Genomic DNA, 23,915 nt, shown 5'->3' on the forward strand with positions numbered 1-23,915 from the left:
AGGTAATAACAGCGAATGCATCATAATTTATGCTCCAAAAACTGTTGTAATTTTGTACAGCAACATAGGACTGAGGATAAAGGATCATCACTCGTGCAGTGAATGTGGCTCGCTCCCCGGCGCACGCTCCGCGCACACCTCTGTTCCCACTAGGAATAGGAAACTTACTTCTGTGGCTTTAAGGAAACTGCTGACATCAGCGACAACATTCTTGTGGGTGAGCATCGCCCCTTTGGGGTCACCTGGTGGAGGGGAGATACCATAAGAAGGGAGCGGATAATTTGGGGCTCATTCACGTAAACTTTTATACAAAACAATGTAGCAACGTGAAGAAAAACAAACACAGTCACTCCCATGGGGTGAGAGTACCCGTCCCCTCCGGATCAGCACCGGTATCTGTCACTGTATTTCTGCTGGTTTCACTGAGACACAAGGAAAGAAATGAAGCAATAAAGAGGCAGAAACCAAAATATACAATGTAGCGGATTACCTGTAGTTCCACTAGTGAAGCAAATCACACACAGATCATCAGGAGCCGGCGGCTGAAAGAGGAGAGAAAGGACAATAGCTCTACATGTCCAGCCATCCACACTAAATATCATCCATCTATTATCTATCTATCCATCTCTTCATCTATCTATCTATCTATTATCTATCTATTATCTATCTATTATCTATCTATTACCTATCTATTATCTATTATCTATCTATTATATATCTATATCTATTATCTATCTATTATCTATCTATTATCTATTATCTATCTATTTATTATCTATTATCTATCTATTTATTATCTATTATCTATCTATCTATTATCTATCTATTACCTATCTATTATCTATCTATTATCTATCTATCTATTATCTATCTAACTATTATCTATCTATTATCTATTATCTATCTAACTATTATCCATCTATCCCTTTATCTATCTATCCCTCTATCTATCATCTCTTTATACAGTGCCTACAAGTAGTATTCAACCCCCTGCAGATTTACAGTGCCTACAAGTAGTCTTCAACCCCCTGCAGATTTAGCAGGTTTGATAAGATGCAAACTTCAAACAAGAGCAGGATTTATTAACAGATGCATAAATCTTGCAAACCAACAAATTATGTTGCTCAGTTAAATTTTAATAAATTTTCAACATAAAAGTGTGGGTCAATTATTATTCAACCCCTAGGTTTAATATTTTGTGGAATAACCCTTGTTTGCAATTACAGCTAATAATCGTCTTTTATAAGACCTGATCAGGCCGGCACAGGTCTCTGGAGTTATCTTGGCCCACTCCTCCATGCAGATTTTCTCCAAGTTATCTAGGTTCTTTGGGTGTCTCATGTGGACTTTAATCTTGAGCTCCTTCCACAAGTTTTCAATTGGGTTAAGGTCAGGAAACTGACTAGGCCACTGCAACACCTTGATTTCTTCCCTCTTGAACCAGGCCTTGGTTTTCTTGGCTGTGTGCTTTGGGTCGTTGTCTTGTTGGAAGATGAAATGACAACCCATCTTAAGATCCTTGATGGAGGAGCGGAGGTTCTTGGCCAAAATCTCCAGGTAGGCCGTGCTATCCATCTTCCCATGGATGCGGACCAGATGGCCAGGCCCCTTGGCTGAGAAACAGCCCCACAGCATGATGCTGCCACCACCATGCTTGACTGTAGGGATGGTATTCGTGGGGTCGTATGCAGTGCCATCCAGTCTCCAAACGTCACGTGTGTGGTTGGCACAAAAGATCTCGACCTTGGTCTCATCAGACCAGAGAACCTTGAACCAGTCTGTCTCAGAGTCCTCCAAGTGATCATGAGCAAACTGTAGACGAGCCTTGACATGACGCTTTGAAAGTAAAGGTACCTTACGGGCTCGTCTGGAACGGAGACCATTGCGGTGGAGTACGTTACTTATGGTATTGACTGAAACCAATGTCCGCACTGCCATGAGATCTTCCCGGAGCTCCTTCCTTGTTGTCCTTGGGTTAGCCTTGACTCTTCGGACAAGCCTGGCCTCGGCACGGGTGGAAACTTTCAAAGGCTGTCCAGGCCGTGGAAGGCTAACAGTAGTTCCATAAGCCTTCCACTTCCGGATGATGCTCCCAACAGTGGAGACAGGTAGGCCCAACTCCTTGGAAAGGGTTTTGTACCCCTTTCCAGCCTTGTGACCCTCCACGATCTTGTCTCTGATGGCCTTGGAATGCTCCTTTGTCTTTCCCATGTTGACCATGTGTGAGTGCTGTTCACAAGTTTGGGGAGGGTCTTAATTAGTCAGAAAAGGCTGGAAAAAGATAATTAATCCAAACATGTGAAGCTCATTGTTCTTTGTGCCTGAAATACTTCTTAATACTTTAGGGGAACCAAACAGAATTCTGGTGGATTGAGGGGTTGAATAATAAATGACCCTCTGAAAAAACTTTTCACAATTTAAAAAATAAAAAAAGAAATAACATTCTTTTTTGCTGCATTTCACACTTCCAGACTGATCTACAGTCCAAATGTCACAATGCCAAGTTATTCCGAATGTGTAAACCTGCGAAATCTGCAGGGGGTTGAATACTACTTGTAGGCACTGTATATCCATCCCTCCAGATCCTTACATTGCAGTTACAGAATAGATTCGCACATTTCAGATTAACATTCTTATTTGGTTTCATAATATAAATATGATTCTTTCTTCTACTATATAAATACACATGTTCTCAGGATCTCTGCTTGCTGTTGTTGAATAGGACTTTCCATTGTGCCAGTCCATTATTATCAGTGCTGCCGCCTGTGTCCTGTGTCTGATTTTCTTACCCTGGATCTACACAATGATGTTTTCTAATGAATGACAACAAGCAGAGATCTTGAAAATCACGAGGAGTTAATGCAGAAATTGTATAGGAATATTGTATCCCATCTCACTTCATACGAGCAATGACAGTGTTTTCCGGTCGGGGATTTTTTGTTTTTCACTTACTACAGGTTTCTTGAAGTTTTCTTTTCCTAAATACTGAGAAAAAAAAGACAGGACTTATAATGGCTCACGCTCATGTTTTTTTTTGATAAATATTTCCAATCTATTATGTACTAGTGAGACCAGAAGTCACTGTTTATTTCTATCTCCTGCTGCATCTAATCTCATCTTTTGCTTTACACTGCAGCTTCTCTCCCCTATGACACATGTGGTCAATGACTCCAGCTAAGGCTACTTTCACACTTTCGTTGTTTTAAATCCTTCAGGTCCGTTGTTGCGATGGAATGACGGATCCGTCGATTTTTAGCTGTTAACAGACGCAACGGATGTGTTATTTCATAGGATTCCATTCACAGGAATCCTGTGAAAAAACTGATCCGTTGCGTCCGTCACATCCGTTGTGTGTCCATTTTTTGACAGATCTGTCGTGATCTGTTTGTGTTTGGGACAGCCCAATGGGTGTGTCAAACATGCTGGGCATGCTCAGTAGAGCATGGCGGAATCCAGCACCATAGACAGCTGTTGACGGATTGTGACGGAATCCTGCGAAGTGCGTTTTTTGCCGCTCAAAAAAACGTTACATTGTGTGTACCTTCTGTCCGACAGTCAGTCACTCCACAACTGATCCGTTGCGCAGCGGATGTAACACAAGGCCATCAGTCACAACCCGTCGTTAATACAAGTCTATAGGGAAAAAACGAAATCCTGCAAAATATTTAGCAGGATACCGTATTTCCTCAAGGCAACGGATGCAAAACAACAGAAGTGTGAAGATACCGTGACAACTGACATCTGAGGTGCTATGAAATCCACATCCTGTCTTATCAGATACAATTGCTTTTGCTCTACCGCCATGCTTTACACTGCAGGTCTGCTTTGAGTAGCTACATATAAGCAGCAGCTCAGCAGGAAGTCAATACTATGAAAGGTAATATAATGTAACAATAACTACAGGTAACTAAAAGCAATATTCTAAGTATCTACAGCTCGTACTAAGCGTCTGTCAGTTCAATTCATAAGATAATAATAAGATTAAGTTTTTCCCACATTATCAATCAACTACAGAAAAAAGAAAAAAAAATCATGGTGCTTGCAAATAACTGGTCAGTGCCCTGAATCCTGCTATGTGTATGGTGCTTTCTAGATAGGGCTGCTTCTAACTTGTGAGTTTCTCGCAGTAGAGCAATGCGAGAAAATCTCGCATTGGAATCGGACCCATGTTACTGAATGATTCAGCTCTCATCTGCGATTTTTTTCTCAGTCCAAATCGGACTGAGAAAAAAATTGCAGCATGCTGCTTTTTTGCGAGTTTCTACTGCGAGTTTCTCCAATGCAAGTCTATGGGAGCGTGTAAAAAATCGGATGTCACGGGACGGCATTCACACCATCCTAGTGACATGCGATTTTCTAAATACATTTCTCGCATGTTTCCTAAAACACTGGAAACGAGCGATGTCTCCCAATGTCTGTCAATCACTATTCTCTGTCAGTCGGTCTCTCCCTCTCGGTCTCTATTCTCTCTCTGTCGGTCCGTCACTATCTCTGTCCCTCTCTCACAGTCTGTCGGTCAGTTTCCCCCCCTCTCTCATACTTACCGTTCCCCCATCTCCGGCGCGGCGCTGCACGGCTGTCACACTGCTCCGGCGGCTTTTACTATTTTGAAAAAGCCGGCCGCTCATTAAACAATCTCGTATTCCCTGCTTTCCCCGCCCACAGGCGCCTATGATTGGTTGCAGTGAGACACGCCCCCACGCTGAGTGACAGGTGTCACACTGCACCCAATCACAGCAGCCGGTGGGCGGGTCTATACTGTGCAGTGAAATAAATAAATAAATAATTAAAAAAATGGTGTGCGGTCCCCCCCAATTTTAATACCAGCCAGATAAAGCCATACGGCTGAAGGCTGGTATTCTCAGGATGGGGAGCTCCACGTTATGGGGAGCCCCCCAGCCTAACAATATCAGCCAACAGCCGCCCAGAATTGCCGCATACATTATATGCGACAGTTCTGGGACTGTACCCGGCTCTTCCCGATTTGCCCTGGTGCGTTGGCAAATCGGGGTAATAAGGAGTTAATGGCAGCCCATAGCTGCCACTAAATCCTAGATTAATCATGTCAGGCGTCTATGAGATTCCCTCCATGATTAATCTGTAAGTTACAGTAAATAAACACACACACCCGAAAAAATCCTTTATTAGAAATAAAAAACACAAACAAATTCCCTCATTACCAATTTAATAAGCCCCAAAAAGCCCTCCATGCCCGGCGTAATCCACGGACCTCCAGCGTCGCTTCCAGCATGAAGGTGACAGGAGCTGCAGAAGACACCGCCGCTCCGGTCACCTCCAAGCAGCAACTGAGGTGAGTAGCGCGATCTGCTGAGGTGTCACTGAGGTTAATCGCTGTCACCGCTGTATCCAGTGACAGCGGGTAACCTCAGTGACAGCTCAGCTGATCGCACTACTCCCCTCAGTTGCTGCTTGGAGGTGACCGGAGCGGCGGTGTCTTCTGCAGCTCCTGTCACCTTCATGCTGGAAGCGACGCTGGAGGTCCGTGGATTACGCCGGGCATGGAGGGCTTTTTGGGGCTTATTAAATTGGTAATGAGGGAATTTGTTTGTGTTTTTTATTTCTAATAAATGATTTTTTCATGTGTGTGTGTGTTTATTTACTGTAATTTACAGATTAATCATGTAAGGAATCTCGGGGAGACGCATGACATGATTAATCTAGGACTTATTGGCAGCTATGGGCTGCCATTAACTCCTTATTACCCCGATTTGCCAACGCACCAGGGCAAATCGGGAAGAGCCGGGTACAGTCCCAGAACTGTCGCATATAATGTATGCGGCAATTCTGGGCGGCTGCTGACTGATATTGTTAGGCTGGGGGGCTCCCCATAACGTGGAGCTCCCCATCCTGAGAATACCAGCCTTCAGCCGTATGGCTTTATCTGGCTGGTATTAAAATTGGGGGGGACCGCACGCCATGTTTTTTAATTATTTATTTATTTATTTCACTGCACAGTATAGACCCGCCCACCGGCTGCTGTGATTGGGTGCAGTGTGACACCTGTCACTCAGCGTGGGGGCGTGTCTCACTGCAACCAATCATAGGCGCCTGTGGGCGGGGAAAGCAGGGAATACGAGATTGTTTAATGAGCGGCCGGCTTTTTCAAAATAGTAAAAGCCGCCGGAGCAGTGAGAAAGCCGTGCAGCGCAGCGCCGGGGATCGGTGAGTATGAGAGAGGGCTGCTAACTTCAGTCACTCAGGGGATTAGCGGTCACCGGTGAGCCCTTCACTGGTGACCGCTAATCAGGACGCGGCACAGACAGAGCCGCAGCATGACAATGAAATCGGGTTAAGTTCACCCGAGTTCATTCTGACAGTGCGGCTCTGTCTGTGTCTGCTGTCATCTGCCGTTCAGCTCTGCTACATGGCTGTCTGTGGCTGCTGTCATCTGCCATTCAGCTCTGCTACATGGCTGTCTGTGTCTGCTGTCAGCGGCCATTCAGCTCTGCTGCATGGCTGTCTGTGTCTGCTGTCAGCGGCCATTCAGCTCTGCTACATGGCTGTCTGTGGCTGCTGTCATCTGCCGTTCAGCTCTGCTACATGGCTGTCTGTGGCTGCTGTCATCTGCCATTCAGCTCTGCTACATGGCTGTCTGTGTCTGCTGTCAGCGGCCATTCAGCTCTGCTGCATGGCTGTCTGTGTCTGCTGTCAGCGGCCATTCAGCTCTGCTACATGGCTGTCTGTGGCTGCTGTCATCTGCCGTTCAGCTCTGCTACATGGCTGTCTGTGGCTGCTGTCATCTGCCGTTCAGCTCTGCTGCATGGCTGTCTGTGGCTGCTGTCATCTGCCATTCAGCTCTGCTACATGGCTCTGTCTGTGTCTGCTGTCATCTGCCATTCAGCTCTGCTACATGGCTGTCTGTGTCTGCTGTCATCTGCCATTCATCTCTGTTACATGGCTGTCTGTGTCTGCTGTCATCTGCCATTCAGCTCTGCTACATGGCTGTCTGTGTCTGCTGTCATCTGCCGTTCAGCTCTGCTACATGGCTGTCTGTGTCTGCTGTCAGCGGCCATTCAGCTCTGCTACATGGCTGTCTGTGTCTGCTGTCAGCGGCCATGTAGCAGCGCTGAATGGCAGATGACATAGTAAAAAATACACATTACACACGCATTACACACGCTAGTAAAATCTCAGAAATTGCATCGCACTTGCGTTGCACTCGCACCTAACGTGAACTAAAATCAGCCGAGTTTTTTTCAGCCCAGTCGGACCTATTTTACTCGCATAGATGTGTTTCCACCCTAAGTGTGTATCTCACTTCAGAGCTGGAGTCACAGATGCGCTTCTCGGTCCCGCTGTATAATGCTGTCTGCTGGGTTTTGCACAGCGGTGTTTGGGGGTGCTGTCACGTACCTCCACATCTTTCATCAGCAGCAGCTCCACCCCGCACTTTGCAGCTTGTTCCTTCAAGTCGTCACCAAATTCCTCCATCAGGACGATGATTTTCAGGCCCGGGGTGAGCCCCTTCTCACAGTTACGGAGCAGAGTCGCAGCTTTGTCAGGTTTATCACAGACGATGAGGGATAAATCGGCTGCAGGACACAGAATTACAGCGTCGAATACAGTCAGGGAGGACGTCACCTACAGGAATCTCCAAAAGTGTGGAGCGCCAGGCAAGTAGTGCTCAGTGCTGCTGTATAATGTCCTCCATGCTGCTGCTTTCTATTAAGTGTTTATCTCACCCCATAGCTGGATTCTCAGCCACGCTGCTCAGTGCTGCTGTATAATGTCCTCCATGCTGCTGCTTTCTATTAAGTGTTTATCTCACCCCAGAGCTGGATTCTCAGCCACGCTGCTCAGTGCTGCTGTATAATGTCCTCCATGCTGCTGCTTTCTATTAAGTGTTTATCTCACCCCATAGCTGGATTCTCAGCCACGCTGCTCAGTGCTGCTGTATGATGTCCTCCACTCTGCTGCTTTCTGTTAAGTGTTTATCTCACCCCATAGCTGGATTCTCAGCCACGCTGCTCAGTGCTGCTGTATGATGTCCTCCACTCTGCTGCTTTCTGTTAAGTGTTTATCTCACCCCATAGCTGGATTCACAGCCACGCTGCTCAGTGCTGCTGTATGATGTCCTCCATGCTGCTGCTTTCTATTAAGTGTTTATCTCACCCCACAGCTGGATTCACAGCCACGCTGCTCAGTGCTGCTGTATAATGTCCTCCATGCTGCTGCTTTCTATTAAGTGTTTATCTCACCCCATAGCTGGATTCTCAGCCACGCTGCTCAGTGCTGCTGTATAATGTCTTCCATGCTGCTGCTTTCTATTAAGTGTTTATCTCACCCCATAGCTGGATTCTCAGCCACGCTGCTCAGTGCTGCTGTATGATGTCCTCCATGCTGCTGCTTTCTATTAAGTGTTTCTCTCACCCCATAGCTGGATTCTCAGCCACACTGCTCAGTGCTGCTGTATAATGTACTCCATGCTGCTGCTTTCTATTAAGTGTTTATCTCACCCCATAGCTGGATTCTCAGCCACGCTGCTCAGTGCTGCTGTATAATGTCCTCCATGCTGCTGCTTTCTATTAAGTGTTTATCTCACCCCATAGCTGGATTCTCAGCCACGCTGCTCAGTGCTGCTGTATAATGTACTCCATGCTGCTGCTTTCTATTAAGTGTTTCTCTCACCCCATAGCTGGATTCTCAGCCACGCTGCTCAGTGCTGCTGTATAATGTCCTCCATGCTGCTGCTTTCTATTAAGTGTTTCTCTCACCCCATAGCTGGATTCTCAGCCACGCTGCTCAGTGCTGCTGTATAATGTCCTCCATGCTGCTGCTTTCTATTAAGTGTTTATCTCACCCCAGAGCTGGATTCACAGCCACGCTGCTCAGTGCTGCTGTATAATGTCCTCCATGCTGCTTTCTATTAAGTGTTTATCTCACCCCATAGCTGGATTCTCAGCCACGCTGCTCAGTGCTGCTGTATGATGTCCTCCACTCTGCTGCTTTCTGTTAAGTGTTTATCTCACCCCATAGCTGGATTCTCAGCCACGCTGCTCAGTGCTGCTGTATGATGTCCTCCACTCTGCTGCTTTCTGTTAAGTGTTTATCTCACCCCATAGCTGGATTCACAGCCACGCTGCTCAGTGCTGCTGTATGATGTCCTCCATGCTGCTGCTTTCTATTAAGTGTTTATCTCACCCCACAGCTGGATTCACAGCCACGCTGCTCAGTGCTGCTGTATAATGTCCTCCATGCTGCTGCTTTCTATTAAGTGTTTATCTCACCCCATAGCTGGATTCTCAGCCACGCTGCTCAGTGCTGCTGTATAATGTCTTCCATGCTGCTGCTTTCTATTAAGTGTTTATCTCACCCCATAGCTGGATTCTCAGCCACGCTGCTCAGTGCTGCTGTATGATGTCCTCCATGCTGCTGCTTTCTATTAAGTGTTTATCTCACCCCATAGCTGGATTCTCAACCACGCTGCTCAGTGCTGCTGTATAATGTCCTCCATGCTGCTGCTTTCTATTAAGTGTTTATCTCACCCCATAGCTGGATTCTCAGCCACGCTGCTCAGTGCTGCTGTATAATGTCCTCCATGCTGCTGCTTTCTATTAAGTGTTTCTCTCACCCCATAGCTGGATTCTCAGCCACACTGCTCAGTGCTGCTGTATAATGTACTCCATGCTGCTGCTTTCTATTAAGTGTTTATCTCACCCCATAGCTGGATTCTCAGCCACGCTGCTCAGTGCTGCTGTATAATGTCCTCCATGCTGCTGCTTTCTATTAAGTGTTTATCTCACCCCATAGCTGGATTCTCAGCCACGCTGCTCAGTGCTGCTGTATAATGTACTCCATGCTGCTGCTTTCTATTAAGTGTTTCTCTCACCCCATAGCTGGATTCTCAGCCACGCTGCTCAGTGCTGCTGTATAATGTCCTCCATGCTGCTGCTTTCTATTAAGTGTTTATCTCACCCCATAGCTGGATTCTCAGCCACACTGCTCAGTGCTGCTATGTGACGTCCTCCATGCTGCTTCTGAACATGTGCTATATGAAGTCAGGAGAGCAGGAACGTCTCATGTTGGTGTGCACGGACAGTGTATGGTGCGGCTGGGTGTAATTCACAGCTGTCTTGACCAGGTTACATTGTGACAGCCGCTCAGCTGTGAGAAGTCTTATGGTTTGTAATGTGCCTAATTCACATCTATCCTGTGTTTTCGGCTGTGGACGTCTGAGGCGTATCTCAGAATTCTTGTGTTGTATTGTGGATTTGCCCTGTGTGTTGCCATGGACCGGCCGGAGGATTAGCCACGTTTTCCACGCAGAATCCACTGGAAACAATTAGCGTTCCCCAGAGAGTCATAATAACTCAAGACAAGACTCAGGGCAAGGCCTGGGAGTAGACAATGCAGCGGGAGCCCGAGAAGATGCCCAGGAGGACACATGAGGGGTAACCAGCCTGCGGGCGACGCTGTCCTTCCATCATACTGATGGATCACAGTCCTGGGGCTTATATCGGGGGACTGCAGGGGAGTGAAGACCCATTTTTATTTTTGCTCGGGGCTCGGACCCCGGAGTCACTCACCTCGGTTAACAATGAAGACAATGGCTTCTTCTCCTAAAGTGTCATAAAGAGGAACCACCACCATAGAATAGGTGTAGCAGGCGAGCTCCGCAATCACCACCTGCGGGGGAGGCGAGGGGTTAACAGGCGCCCGCCGCAGATCAACATTTTATTGTCAGCCTCAAATGTAAAAGCCATGTCCTCTCTACCAAGTTATAGATACATTGTATCATTTTATCTTAAAGGGCCACTACAGTCTCCTCCCCCAGTAATGGCTGATAACAGGGAGTAATAGATTGTAGTCACCTGTCCTACAGTCTCCTCCCCAAGTAATGGCTGATAACAGGGAGTAATAGATTGTAGTCCCCTGTCCTACAGTCTCCTCCCCCAGTAATGGCTGATAACAGGGAGTAATAGATTGTAGTCACCTGTCCTACAGTCTCCTCCCCCAGTAATGGCTGATAACAGGGAGTAATAGATTGTAGTCACCTGTCCTACAGTCTCTTTCCAGAGTAATGGCTGATAACAGGGAGTAATAGATTGTAGTCACCTTTCTTACAGTCCCCTCCCCAGTAATGGCTGATAACAGGGAGTAATAGATTGTAGTCTCCTGTCCTACAGTCTCTTTCCAGAGTAATGGCTGATAACAGGGAGTAATAGATTGTAGTCACCTGTCCTACAGTCTCTTTCCAGAGTAATGGCTGATAACAGGGAGTAATAGATTGTAGTCACCTTTCTTACAGTCCCCTCCCCAGTAATGGCTGATAACAGGGAGTAATAGATTGTAGTCTCCTGTCCTACAGTCTCCTCCCCCAGTAATGGCTGATAACAGGGATTAATAGATTGTAGTCATCTTTCTTACAGTCCCCTCCCCAGTAATGGCTGATAACAGGGAGTAATAGATTGTAGTCACCTGTCCTACAGTCTCCTCCCCCAATAATGGCTGATAACAGGGAGTAATAGATTGTAGTCACCTGTCCTACAGTCTCCTCCCCCAGTAATGGCTGATAACAGGGAGTAATAGATTGTAGTCACCTGTCCTACAGTCTCCTCCCCCAATAATGGCTGATAACAGGGAGTAATAGATTGTAGTCACCTGTCCTACAGTGTCCTCCCCCAGTAATGGCTGATAACAGGGAGTAATAGATTGTAGTCACCTGTCCTACAGTCTCCTACCCAGTAATGGCTGATAACAGGGAGTAATAGATTGTAGTCACCTGTCTTACAGTCTCCTCCCCCAGTAATGGCTGATAACAGGGAGTAATAGATTGTAGTCACCTGTCCTACAGTCTCCTCCCCCAATAATGGCTGATAACAGGGAGTAATAGATTGTAGTCACCTGTCCTACAGTGTCCTCCCCCAGTAATGGCTGATAACAGGGAGTAATAGATTGTAGTCACCTGTCCTACAGTCTCCTACCCAGTAATGGCTGATAACAGGGAGTAATAGATTGTAGTCACCTGTCTTACAGTCTCCTCCCCCAGTAATGGCTGATAACAGGGAGTAATAGATTTTAGTCACCTCTCTTACAGACAGGCTCTTCTCTGCCAGGAATGGTTGATAACAGAGAGCAATGGGTGGTCTCTATGGCAGTGATTAGTCCTGCAGTACCAGACACAACCTGTGGTCCAGGAGGGCACTGTTTATAGATGCTGTCATGTTTTTCTAATCTCTCTCCTGATTGGCTGACTTACCTCTGGCCGGTTCTGGGAGAAGGTTCCGATGAATTGCTCCGGTGACGCCTTACACCCCTTCTGGATGAATCCCGAACCCAAATTTTCGGCTCTGTCCACCGCCTGCAATAGATCTGAAGGTTTAGTGTCAGCAGAGACATCCCTCACCCCCCCCCCCCCCACACACACACCCACCCTAAAACTCATCCCCTCCGGTTTAGGTGACATATAGCATTGATGATGTTGCCCCCGCGCCCGTTCTCCCATGTTCCCGGCTCCCCGCAGACCTGTGCGGCCTCTGCTGCGGCTCCCGGTTGTGTCGGTCTTTACTGCCGTATTAGAATTATATTCTGAGAGGAGACACACAATGGACCGCTCTCCCCTCTACAGGGCCCGGTCTCACCTGCCGGTATGTGATCCACTGATACGACTGATTGGGCTTTCTCCATCCGAGACAATCTCCATTCCCTGCAGAATATAAATATCACATTGTAGCAATAATCCAGGATCTTTATCTAATGCTATGACCATAATACAGGACAGTGACGGCGGGGGAGGGGATGACGCTTCCACCCAGGTCACCCACATGGATCAGTGATAGCATAAAAAGGAGAAAATCTTTTCTCTTATTTTCCAAAAAATCTGTAAGGAAACCATCAGCAATCAGGCGAGGTGCAAATAGTCTCAACGCAGCAGCTGATTACTACTGGAAAAGATGGAAGAAACTGGAAACAGCAAAGATATATTAAACGTTTCACGAAACTGACGCATTTTACATTTACTGACTGCAAAGCAAATATTCATTGAGGAGGAAACAATGTAACTAATTGTCCCCAAAACAGAGCAGAAATGTATAAGAAAATGGAATCCAAATCTCACAACGTGTAAACGGGACAATATTTAGCTTTTCTCCTTCCATCATTTCAAAGGCTCCAAATAAAAATGAAGCAATTCTGCAAGTGGAGTTAATTTTGTTTACAGAAATCTGTCTCCATGGTAACAGACTACAAACAGCGCTGGTGTAGTCAGACTCCTGTCACTGATGAGACGTTGGGGGCAGTCTGGGGGGGGGGGGGGTTTGACTTCCCTCCCATGTTACATATGAGAATAGACATGTTTCGTTCTGACACCTGACGTCGCGCAGTGACCGCGATATTCAGTGAGCGCACACGACGATGAATCTCACACTCTCACCTGACACTCGCAGCCCCCTCAGGAACACTTCATACAGGGTCTTGGCGTCTTCATAGTAGTAAGACATCAGGCTGTCGTCCTTCAGTAACGCACATCTCCGCGCTCCACCCTGCAGGACCACCGGAAGATTACTGACCCAGACAGACACTTAAAGGAATACGGAATCCACCAGATCGATGACCCCCAAAATCAAGAGACTGTACTGAGGACCCCCATCTAACAAAGCTTTTAGGATCTAAATTTGGGAATTCGTGGAGTTTGATTCTTATATATTCTGCCTAAAAGACTTGAACACTTTGATACATTTTCAAGTATTGTATCACATTTGTATCCAGACGGAATTCTGAAGAATTTGCAGGTAAAGAAAATCTGATCATCTCTGGAAGGCATCAGAATCTTTTCCAAGCACAATTACAAGTCAATGGCGCCCTAGACAGCTGCCTACGGAGCCCACCCCTCGTCTAACCCCAGGAGCCAACTCATGGTCTTCAACAACATTCTCCATCGACATGTCTTGGGATCTAATTATCCTAATGATTTCTCCTTGAGGTACCTGCTCTATTCCTGGTAAATATGGGATCTCTTCTGGACTCAACATGTGAAATTCCTGACCAATCGATGATGATAAAAATCTAAAGAAGGTCCAAGGACAATCATCCTGACACCATAGATGGAGGTTATCAGCGTCCGCTCCTGGTTACATCGACCAAAATATCTACATGATTGAAGCATTTATGGAAATCTGCACCGAAGTCTTATCTCTTCCGTGGCCACCTTAGATCAGAAAGCTGAAGTCCAGGTCCAACCTGAGGGTTTTATTGACAGTACCTTCTGATGGAGGTTATCACTACCTGAGCACTATGTGCAAGGCCATCTTCAGCCCAGACGTTATTAAGAGGGAAGAACAAAGTATTGACACCTTTGAACCTTGATGAAGACTTTGAGGTTTATGGTTTACAAGAAACATAAACTTTGTCCTGGAGTCACAAGGGCCAAACTGAAATGTTCCAGTATTCCGGAGTTCTTATGTACAGTGCCTACAAGTAGTATTCAACCCCCTGCAGATTTACAGTGCCTACAAGTAGTATTCAACCCCCTGCAGATTTACAGTGCCTACAAGTAGTATTCAACCCCCTGCAGATTTCGCAGGTTTGATAAGATGCAAATAAGTTAGAGGCTGCAAACTTCAAACAAGAGCAGGATTTATTAACAGATGCATAAATCTTACAAACCAACAAGTTATGTTGCTCAGTTAAATTTTAATACATTTTCAACATAAAAGTGTGGGTTAATTATTATTCAACCCCTAGGTTTAATATTTTGTGGAATAACCCTTGTTTGCAATTACAGCTAATAATCGTCTTTTATAAGACCTGATCATTCCGGCACAGGTCTCTGGAGTTATCTTGGCCCACTCCTCCATGCAGATCTTCTCCAAGTTATCTAGGTTCTTTGGGTGTCTCATGTGGACTTTAGTCTTGAGCTCCTTCCACAAGTTTTCAATTGGGTTAAGGTCAGGAGACTGACTAGGCCACTGCAACACCTTGATTTTTTCCCTCTTGAACCAGGCCTTGGTTTTCTTGGCTGTGTGCTTTGGGTCGTTGTCTTGATGGAAGATGAAATGACGACCCATCTTAAGATCCTTGATGGAGGAGCGGAGGTTCTTGGCCAAAATCTCCAGGTAGGCCGTGCTATCCATCTTCCCATGGATGCGGACCAGATGGCCAGGCCCCTTGGCTGAGAAACAGCCCCACAGCATGATGCTGCCACCACCATGCTTGACTGTAGGGATGGTATTCTTGGAGTCGTATGCAGTGCCATCCAGTCTCCAAATGTCACGTGTGTGGTTGGCACCAAAGATCTCGATCTTGGTCTCATCAGACCAGAGAATCTTGAACCAGTCTGTCTCAGAGTCCTCCAAGTGATCATGAGCAAACTGTAGACGAGCCTTGACATGACGCTTTGAAAGTAAAGGTACCTTACGGGCTCGTCTGGAACGGAGACCATTGCGGTGGAGTACGTTACTTATGGTATTGACTGAAACCAATGTCCCCACTGCCATGAGATCTTCCCGGAGCTCCTTCCTTGTTGTCCTTGGGTTAGCCTTGACTCTTTGGACAAGCCTGGCCTCGGCACGGGTGGAAACTTTCAAAGGCTGTCCAGGCCGTGGAAGGCTAACAGTGGTTCCATAAGCCTTCCACTTCCGGATGATGCTCCCAACAGTGGAGACAGGTAGGCCCAACTCCTTGGAAAGGGTTTTGTACCCCTTGCCAGCCTTGTGACCCTCCACGATCTTGTCTCTGATGGCCTTGGAATGCTCCTTTGTCTTTCCCATGTTGACCAAGTATGAGTGCTGTTCACAAGTTTGGGGAGGGTCTTAATTAGTCAGAAAAGGCTGGAAAAAGAGATAATTAATCCAAACATGTGAAGCTCATTGTTCTTTGTGCCTGAAATACTTCTTAATACTTTAGGGGAACCAAACAGAATTCTGGTGGATTGAGGGGTTGAATAATAAATGACCCTCTGAATAAACTTTTCACAATTTAAAAAAAAAAATAAAAAAAAGCAATAACATTCTTTTTTGCTGCATTTCACACTTCCAGGCTGATCTACAGTCCAAATGTCACAATGCCAAGTTATTCCGAATGTGTAAACCTGCTAAATCTGCAGGGGGTTGAATACTACTTGTAGGCACTGTATATAATTATGAAGGAACATGAAGAAGACGACTTCCAAGAAGAAGGAAATAATCACAAATAACGATAATTGCTACAATGAGGAGTAGAAGACCCAAACCCAAGGCTGGACTTTATAGGAGTCAAGTGGGACATTTCTCTAGATTTAATAAGGTTTATCCTTCTCTGGACTTAAGAGGAGAAAAATCATTAAAGAAGACATCAATGGTTGGAGGAGCTGAAGATGCAGGAGGAAAAGGAAACATTTACAGAAATCCTGAAGACTCAGAAACATGAACTTCTGAAGAAAGCTGGAGACAGGAGAACCTGGATGCAAAATGGACCTGATGGGACGTATGAACTGATTGTTGTTATATTGGACTCATCGGAGTAGACAGATATAGAGAAAGAGTGAAGAAGATCAGCAACAAGATGGACGAAGAAGACACAGAAATCAGGAAGTCTGAAGACCCAAACTCAAGACACCAACTGAATCTTTCACATGGGAACTGGGGGCCAAACTGGACATAAAGGCAAATGTGACCAGACTGAATCATTACCTTATTCCAGATGTATCAGAGGACTGGATGATTGGAAGAAACCTCAATATCAAAGAAATGAATGAGACCAAGAAGAAAAGGATGGAGACAATCACAAAATCATTAACACTTTATTGAGAAACCTGAGGACACAAAGTAGCAGGAAGAATCTGCATTTATCTGGGAACTAGGAATGAAAATGGATCCACGAGAACAAAAGACTGAAGCTTTATCTTATTTATAAAGAGAAGAAACCGTTCATTAGAAAATACAAGAATTGAGGAAGAGATGAAGGGGCAAGAGGAAGAAGAAAAGCAGGAAAGTGATGGATGGAGAAAATCATCCAAGTCATGGACACTCCACTGAGAAGAGTCAGAGCCAATGGCACAAAAGGCAGGATTAGTGTAAAGTCCTGATCCTCGGAGAATACAGTTCAAGGAGGAGAAATGAAGGCGAACAGCAACAGGTTGGATTGGGACAATGACAGAAATCTGGAAGTCAGAAGACCGAAAACAAGAGAGGACATTGAGGAGACGCCCTCGGGAGTCAAAACCGAACCTGAAGGTCAATGTGACCTGATCGAAGTGTTATCTTATTGAGCCTTTATGAGAAAGACCCAGCTCATTAGAGAAGACGATGGGGGAAGAGATGAGGAGACCATCAACAAGAAGGATGAAGATGATGGGAGAAGAGATGAGGAGACCATCAACAAGAAGGATGAAGATGATGGGGGAAGAGGTGAGGAGACCATCAACAAGAAGGATGAAGACGATGGGGGAAGAGATGAGGAGATGATCAACAAGAAGGATGAAGACGACGGGGGAAGAGATGAGGAGACCATCAACAAGAAGGATGAAGACGATGGGGGAGAGATGAGGAGACCATCAACAAGCAGGATGAAGATGATGGGGGGAGAGATGAGGAGACGATCAACAAGAAGGATGAAGACCATGAGGGAGAGATGAGGAGACCATCAACAAGAAGGATGAAGACCATGAGGGAGAGATGAGGAGACCATCAACAAGAAGGATGAAGACCATGAGGGAGAGATGAGGAGACCATCAACAAGAAGGATGAAGATGATGGGGGAAGAGGTGAGGAGACCATCAACAAGAAGGATGAAGACGATGGGGGAAGAGATGAGGAGATGATCAACAAGAAGGATGAAGACGACAGGGGAAGAGATGAGGAGACCATCAACAAGAAGGATGAAGACGATGGGGGAGAGATGAGGAGACCATCAACAAGCAGGATGAAGATGATGGGGGGAGAGATGAGGAGACGATCAACAAGAAGGATGAAGACCATGAGGGAGAGATGAGGAGACCATCAACAAGAAGGATGAAGACCATGAGGGAGAGATGAGGAGACCATCAACAAGAAGGATGAAGACGATGGGGGAAGAGATGAGATGATCAACAAGAAGGATGAAGACAATGGGGGGAGAGATGAGATGATCAACAAGAAGGATGAAGACAATGGGGGGAGAGATGAGATGATCAACAAGAAGGATGAAGACGATGGGGGAAGAGATGAGATGATCAACAAGAAGGATGAAGACAATGGGGGGAGAGATGAGGAGACCATCAACAAGAAGGATGAAGATGATGGGAGAAGAGATGAGGAGACCATCAACAAGAAGGATGAAGACGATGGGGGAGAGATGAGGAGACCATCAACAAGAAGGATGAAGAAGATGGGGGAGAGATGAGGAGACCGTCAACGAGAAGGATGAAGACGATGGGGGAGAGATGAGGAGACCATCAACAAGCAGGATGAAGATGATGGGGGGAGAGATGAGGAGACGATCAACAAGAAGGATGAAGACCATGAGGGAGAGATGAGGAGACCATCAACAAGAAGGATGAAGACCATGAGGGAGAGATGAGGAGACCATCAACAAGAAGGATGAAGACGATGGGGGAGAGATGAGGAGACCATCAACAAGAAGGATGAAGACGATGGGGGAGAGATGAGGAGACCATCAACAAGAAGGATGAAGACGATGGGGGAGAGATGAGGAGACCATCAACAAGAAGGATGAAGACGATGGGGGAGAGATGAGGAGACCATCAACAAGAAGGATGAAGACGATGGGGGAGAGATGAGGAGACCATCAACAAGAAGGATGAAGACGATGGGGGAGAGATGAGGAGACCATCAAGAAGCAGGATGAAGATGATGGGGGGAGAGATGAGGAGACGATCAACAAGAAGGATGAAGACCATGAGGGAGAGATGAGGAGACCATCAACAAGAAGGATGAAGACCATGAGGGAGAGATGAGGAGACCATCAACAAGAAGGATGAAGACGATGGGGGAGAGATGAGGAGACCATCAACAAGAAGGATGAAGACGATGGGGGAGAGATGAGGAGACCATCAACAAGAAGGATGAAGACGATGGGGGAGAGATGAGGAGACCATCAACAAGAAGGATGAAGACGATTGGGGAGAGATGAGACCATCAACAAGAAGGATGAAGAAGATGGGGGAGAGATGAGGAGACCATCAACAAGAAGGATGAAGACGATCAGAAGAGAAATGGAGAAGAATAAAGACACAAAAAGGACACGGGTAAAACACAGGACATGAGAGTGTAGCAAGCCGCACAATAATAATAAATATAATCATATATTACCTCTGTCCCTATAGACTGCCGGTTCAGATCTATAGGCGGATGCACCGCTTTGGGTTTGGTGAGGACATAATAGAAAGCGGTGAGTCCGATGGTGAGGAGGGTGACGATGGCCGGGGTGGAGAGCGGGGTGAACAGGAGACTCAGGCAGCAGCACATCTCCAGCCTAGAAACCTGAGCGAGAGGGAAGAGGACGTGAGAAACCCAAAATACGGACGATGGCGAGGCCGTGCTGTGTGATACTCGGCAGACGGTATCACACAGGATAGGATTAGATACACAGCTCAGCAGAAAGTATCACGCAGGAGAGGATTAGATACACAGCTTAGCAGACAGTATCACACAGGAGAGGATTAGATACAGAGCTCAGCAGACAGTATCACACAGGAGAGGATTAGATACACAGCTCAGCAGACAGTATCACACACTATAGGATTAGATACACAGCTCAGCAGACAGTATCACACAGGAGAGGATTAGATACACGGCTCAGCAGACAGTATCACACAGGAGAGGATTAGATACACAGCTCAGCAGACAGTATCACACAGGAGAGGATTAGATACACAGCTCAGCAGACAGTATCACACACTATAGGATTAGATACACAGCTCAGCAGACAGTATCACGCAGGAGAGGATTAGATACACAGCTCAGCAGACAGTATCACACAGGAGAGGATTAGATACACAGCTCAGCAGACAGTATCACACAGGAGAGGATTAGATACACAGCTCAGCAGAAAGTATCACGCAGGAGAGGATTAGATACACAGCTCAGCAGACAGTATCACACAGGAGAGGATTAGATACACAGCTCAGCAGAAAGTATCACGCAGGAGAGGATTAGATACACAGCTCAGCAGACAGTATCACACATGAGAGGATTAGATACACAGCTCAGCAGAAAGTATCACGCAGGAGATGATTAGATACACAGCTCAGCAGACAGTATCACACACTATAGGATTAGATACACAGCTCAGCAGACAGTATCACGCAGGAGAGGATTAGATACACAGCTCAGCAGACAGTATCACACAGGAGAGGATTAGATACACAGCTCAGCAGACAGTATCACACAGGAGAGGATTAGATACACAGCTCAGCAGACAGTATCACACAGGAGAGGATTAGATACACAGCTCAGCAGACAGTATCATGCAGGAGAGGATTAGATACACAGCTCAGCAGACAGTATCACGCAGGAGAGGATTAGATACACAGCTCAGCAGACAGTATCACACAGGAGAGGATAGATACACAGCTCAGCAGACAGTATCACGCAGGAGAGGATTAGATACACAGCTCAGCAGACAGTATCACACAGGAGAGGATTAGATACACAGCTCAGCAGAAAGTATCACGCAGGAGAGGATTAGATACACAGCTCAGCAGACAGTATCACACAGGAGAGGATTAGATACACAGCTCAGCAGAAAGTATCACACAGGATAGGATTGGATACACAGCTCAGCAGACAGTATCACACAGGAGAGGATGAGATACACAGCTCAGCAGTCAGTATCTCACAGGAGAGGATTAGATACACAGCTCAGCAGACAGTATCACACAGGAGAGGATAAGATACACAGCTCAGCAGACAGTATCACACAGGAGAGGATTAGATACACAGCTCAGCAGACAGTATCATACAGGAGACTAGATACACAGCTCAGCAGACAGTATCACACAGGAGAAAATTAGATACACAGCTCAGCAGACAGTATCACACAGGAGAGGATTAGATACACAGCTCAGCAGACAGTATCATACAGGAGAGGATTACATACACAGCTCAGCAGACAGTATCACACAGGAGAGGATTAGATACACCGCTCAGCAGACAGTATCACACAGGAGAGGATGAGTTACACAGCTCAGCAGACAGTATCACACAGGATAGGATTAGATACACAGCTCAGCAGACAGTATCACACAGGATAGGTTTAGGTACATGGCTCAGCAGACATCACACATAAGTAGCTTAGATACATGGCTCAGCAGACAGTATCACACAGGATATGTTTAGATACATGGCTCAGCAGACAGTATCACACAGGAGAGGATTAGATACACAGCACAGCAGACAGTATCACACATGAGTGGTTTAGATACACAGTTCAACAAACAGTATCACACATGAGTGGCTTAGATACATGGCTCAGCAGACAGTATCACACAGGATAGGTTTAGGTACATGGCTCAGCAGACATCACACATAAGTAGCTTAGATACATGGCTCAGCACAGTATCACACAGGATAGGCTTAGATACATGGTTCAGCAGACAGTATCACACATGAGTGGCTTAGATACACGGCTCAGCAGACAGTATCACACAGGATAGGTTTAGATACACAGCTCAGCAGACATCACACATGAGTGGCTTAGATACATGGCTCAGCAGACAGTATAACACAGGATAGGCTTAGATACATGGCTCAGCAGACAGTATCACAGCTGAATGGCTTAGATACATGGCTCAGCAGACAGTATCACAGCTGAATGGCTTAGATACATGGCTCAGCAGACAGTATCACAGCTGAATGGCTTAGATACACGGCTCAGCCTTATATCATGCTATAATGGCAGTACTTGAAGGGGCGGATTGTCTGATATGTGCCGGTGTGATCGGGGTGCAGGGGGCTGTGATTTTTGGCTCCCTGCGCGGCTCCATGACATGCACCTGCAGATGTTGCCCGGTCACCTCCCTGTGGCGGTTACATGTGTGGACTTGCAGGATAGACGCTAGAAGCCAATTATATGAACTTCCACATTGCTATTAATTTAATGAACGCTGTATAACGGATGGGGGCCGCACCGCTCCCGCTCCCCCGGTGCAGACTGCAGCAATCATCTGTATCATCTGCTGTCGTGTCCAGTTGTGACCAGGGTGAGCGGAATCAGGTGACGGGTGTAACCAGCCCCTCATAGGGGAACCTAAAGGGAACCGGCATTACAATGTTATATTACATATATGAATATTAATAATTAGTAGCATTGAAAGATGTCTTATCAGAGAAATCTGCTTCTGTCTCCTCCGGACGGATCTTTCATTGTCCAGAGAAGCTGACGCCGACATTCTGCTGCAAGTTCACCTGAAACGACAGATACCGTTCTCCATAGAACTTTATGAGCACCAACTGTCATCTCCTATCCCCGAGAATGAATGATCCGTCCAGAGGAGAGAGAAGCCGATTTCTCTGATAAAACATATCACAAAGTTACTTATTTTCTATTAAACTTTTGATTTATAAAATAAAAATATTAATGACGTCTTCTCCATAACTCAGCAGTCATTGAAATAATGGCTGTGTCCCAAGTCTACAACGTGAGAGCTACATCTTCTATGCATCAGGTCATTGATGTGTTATACTCTGCTGAGCCGTGTATCTAATCCAATATTGTGATACTGTCTGCTGAGCCGTGTATCTAATCCAATATTGTGATACTGTCTGCTGAGACGTGTATCTAATCCTCTCCTGTGTGATACTGTCTCTTGAACTGTGTATCTAATATTATACTGTAATACTGTCTGTTGAACTGTGCATCTAATCCTCTCCTGTGTGATACTGTCTGCTGAGCCGTGTATCTAATCATCCCCTGTGCGATACCGTCTGCTGAGCAGTGTATCTAATCCTCTCCTGTGTGATACTCTCTGCTGAGCTGTGTATCTAATCCTCTCCTGTGTGATACTGTCTGCTGAGCTGTGTATCTATCCTCTCCTGTGTGATACTTTCTGCTGAGCTGTGTATCTAATCCTCTCCTGTGTGATACTGTCTGCTGAGCTGTGTATCTATCCTCTCCTGTGTAATACTTTCTGCTGAGCTGTGTATCTAATCCTCTCCTGTGTGATACTGTCTGCTGAGCTGTGTATCTATCCTCTCCTGTGTGATACTGCCTGCTGAGCTGTGTATCTATCCTCTCCTGTGTGATACTGTCTGCTGAGCCGTGTATCTAATCCTCTCCTGTGTGATACTCTCTGCTGAGCTGTGTATCTAATCCTCTCCTGTGTGATACTGTCTGCTGAGCTGTGTATCTATCCTCTCCTGTGTGATACTTTCTGCTGAGCTGTGTATCTAATCCTCTCCTGTGTGATACTGTCTGCTGAGCTGTGTATCTATCCTCTCCTGTGTAATACTTTCTGCTGAGCTGTGTATCTAATCCTCTCCTGTGTGATACTGTCTGCTGAGCTGTGTATCTATCCTCTCCTGTGTGATACTGCCTGCTGAGCTGTGTATCTATCCTCTCCTGTGTGATACTGTCTGCTGAGCCGTGTATCTAATCCTCTCCTGTGTGATACTGTCTGCTGAGCTGTGTATCTAAACCCATCCTGTGTGATACTGTCTTGCAGCTTAGATACTCCTCAGCGCAGTCTCAGTAGTGATCGGTTTTCCTCTTTGATCTGTAGGATTCTGCGTCTTTCTTGCACTGGGATCTCTGGGATCTCTTTGGATCTGACATCCTCTTTGCAGTAATAATGATGTGAGCGGCTCCTCTCTGCGCGGTGATGGCTGCACAGGCTGGATGTGTCCTGACATTGTTACATTGTTACGTTTCTAATTGTGGGGATTTATTATTTCTGGAATTGTAAATATTTGCACTCGTTATCTCTGAGAGGTGACATCGCTGTCCTGTCTCTGCTCACAGTGTCCCTGGGTCCAGTGTCC

General features: G+C 46.1%; 1 protein-coding gene across 1 annotated transcript in view; it reads right to left on the minus strand.

The window, feature by feature from the left end:
• Window positions 1-23,915, minus strand: part of ACSL5 (acyl-CoA synthetase long chain family member 5) — a 56,689-nt gene that overhangs the window by 30,102 nt on the left and 2,672 nt on the right. The window contains exons 2-10 of the mRNA XM_075348214.1: window positions 19,248-19,418; window positions 13,394-13,502; window positions 12,603-12,667; window positions 12,221-12,322; window positions 10,548-10,647; window positions 7,375-7,553; window positions 2,953-2,985; window positions 491-542; window positions 169-242 (exon numbers count right to left, since the gene is read on the minus strand). Of these exons, the coding sequence (XP_075204329.1) occupies window positions 169-242; window positions 491-542; window positions 2,953-2,985; window positions 7,375-7,553; window positions 10,548-10,647; window positions 12,221-12,322; window positions 12,603-12,667; window positions 13,394-13,502; window positions 19,248-19,403 (870 nt within the window). The 5' untranslated portion in view covers window positions 19,404-19,418. The remainder of the gene's footprint in view (window positions 1-168; window positions 243-490; window positions 543-2,952; window positions 2,986-7,374; window positions 7,554-10,547; window positions 10,648-12,220; window positions 12,323-12,602; window positions 12,668-13,393; window positions 13,503-19,247; window positions 19,419-23,915) is intronic.

Source organism: Anomaloglossus baeobatrachus, chromosome 5 (assembly GCF_048569485.1).
Source record: "Anomaloglossus baeobatrachus isolate aAnoBae1 chromosome 5, aAnoBae1.hap1, whole genome shotgun sequence".
Lineage (NCBI taxonomy): Eukaryota > Metazoa > Chordata > Amphibia > Anura > Aromobatidae > Anomaloglossus > Anomaloglossus baeobatrachus.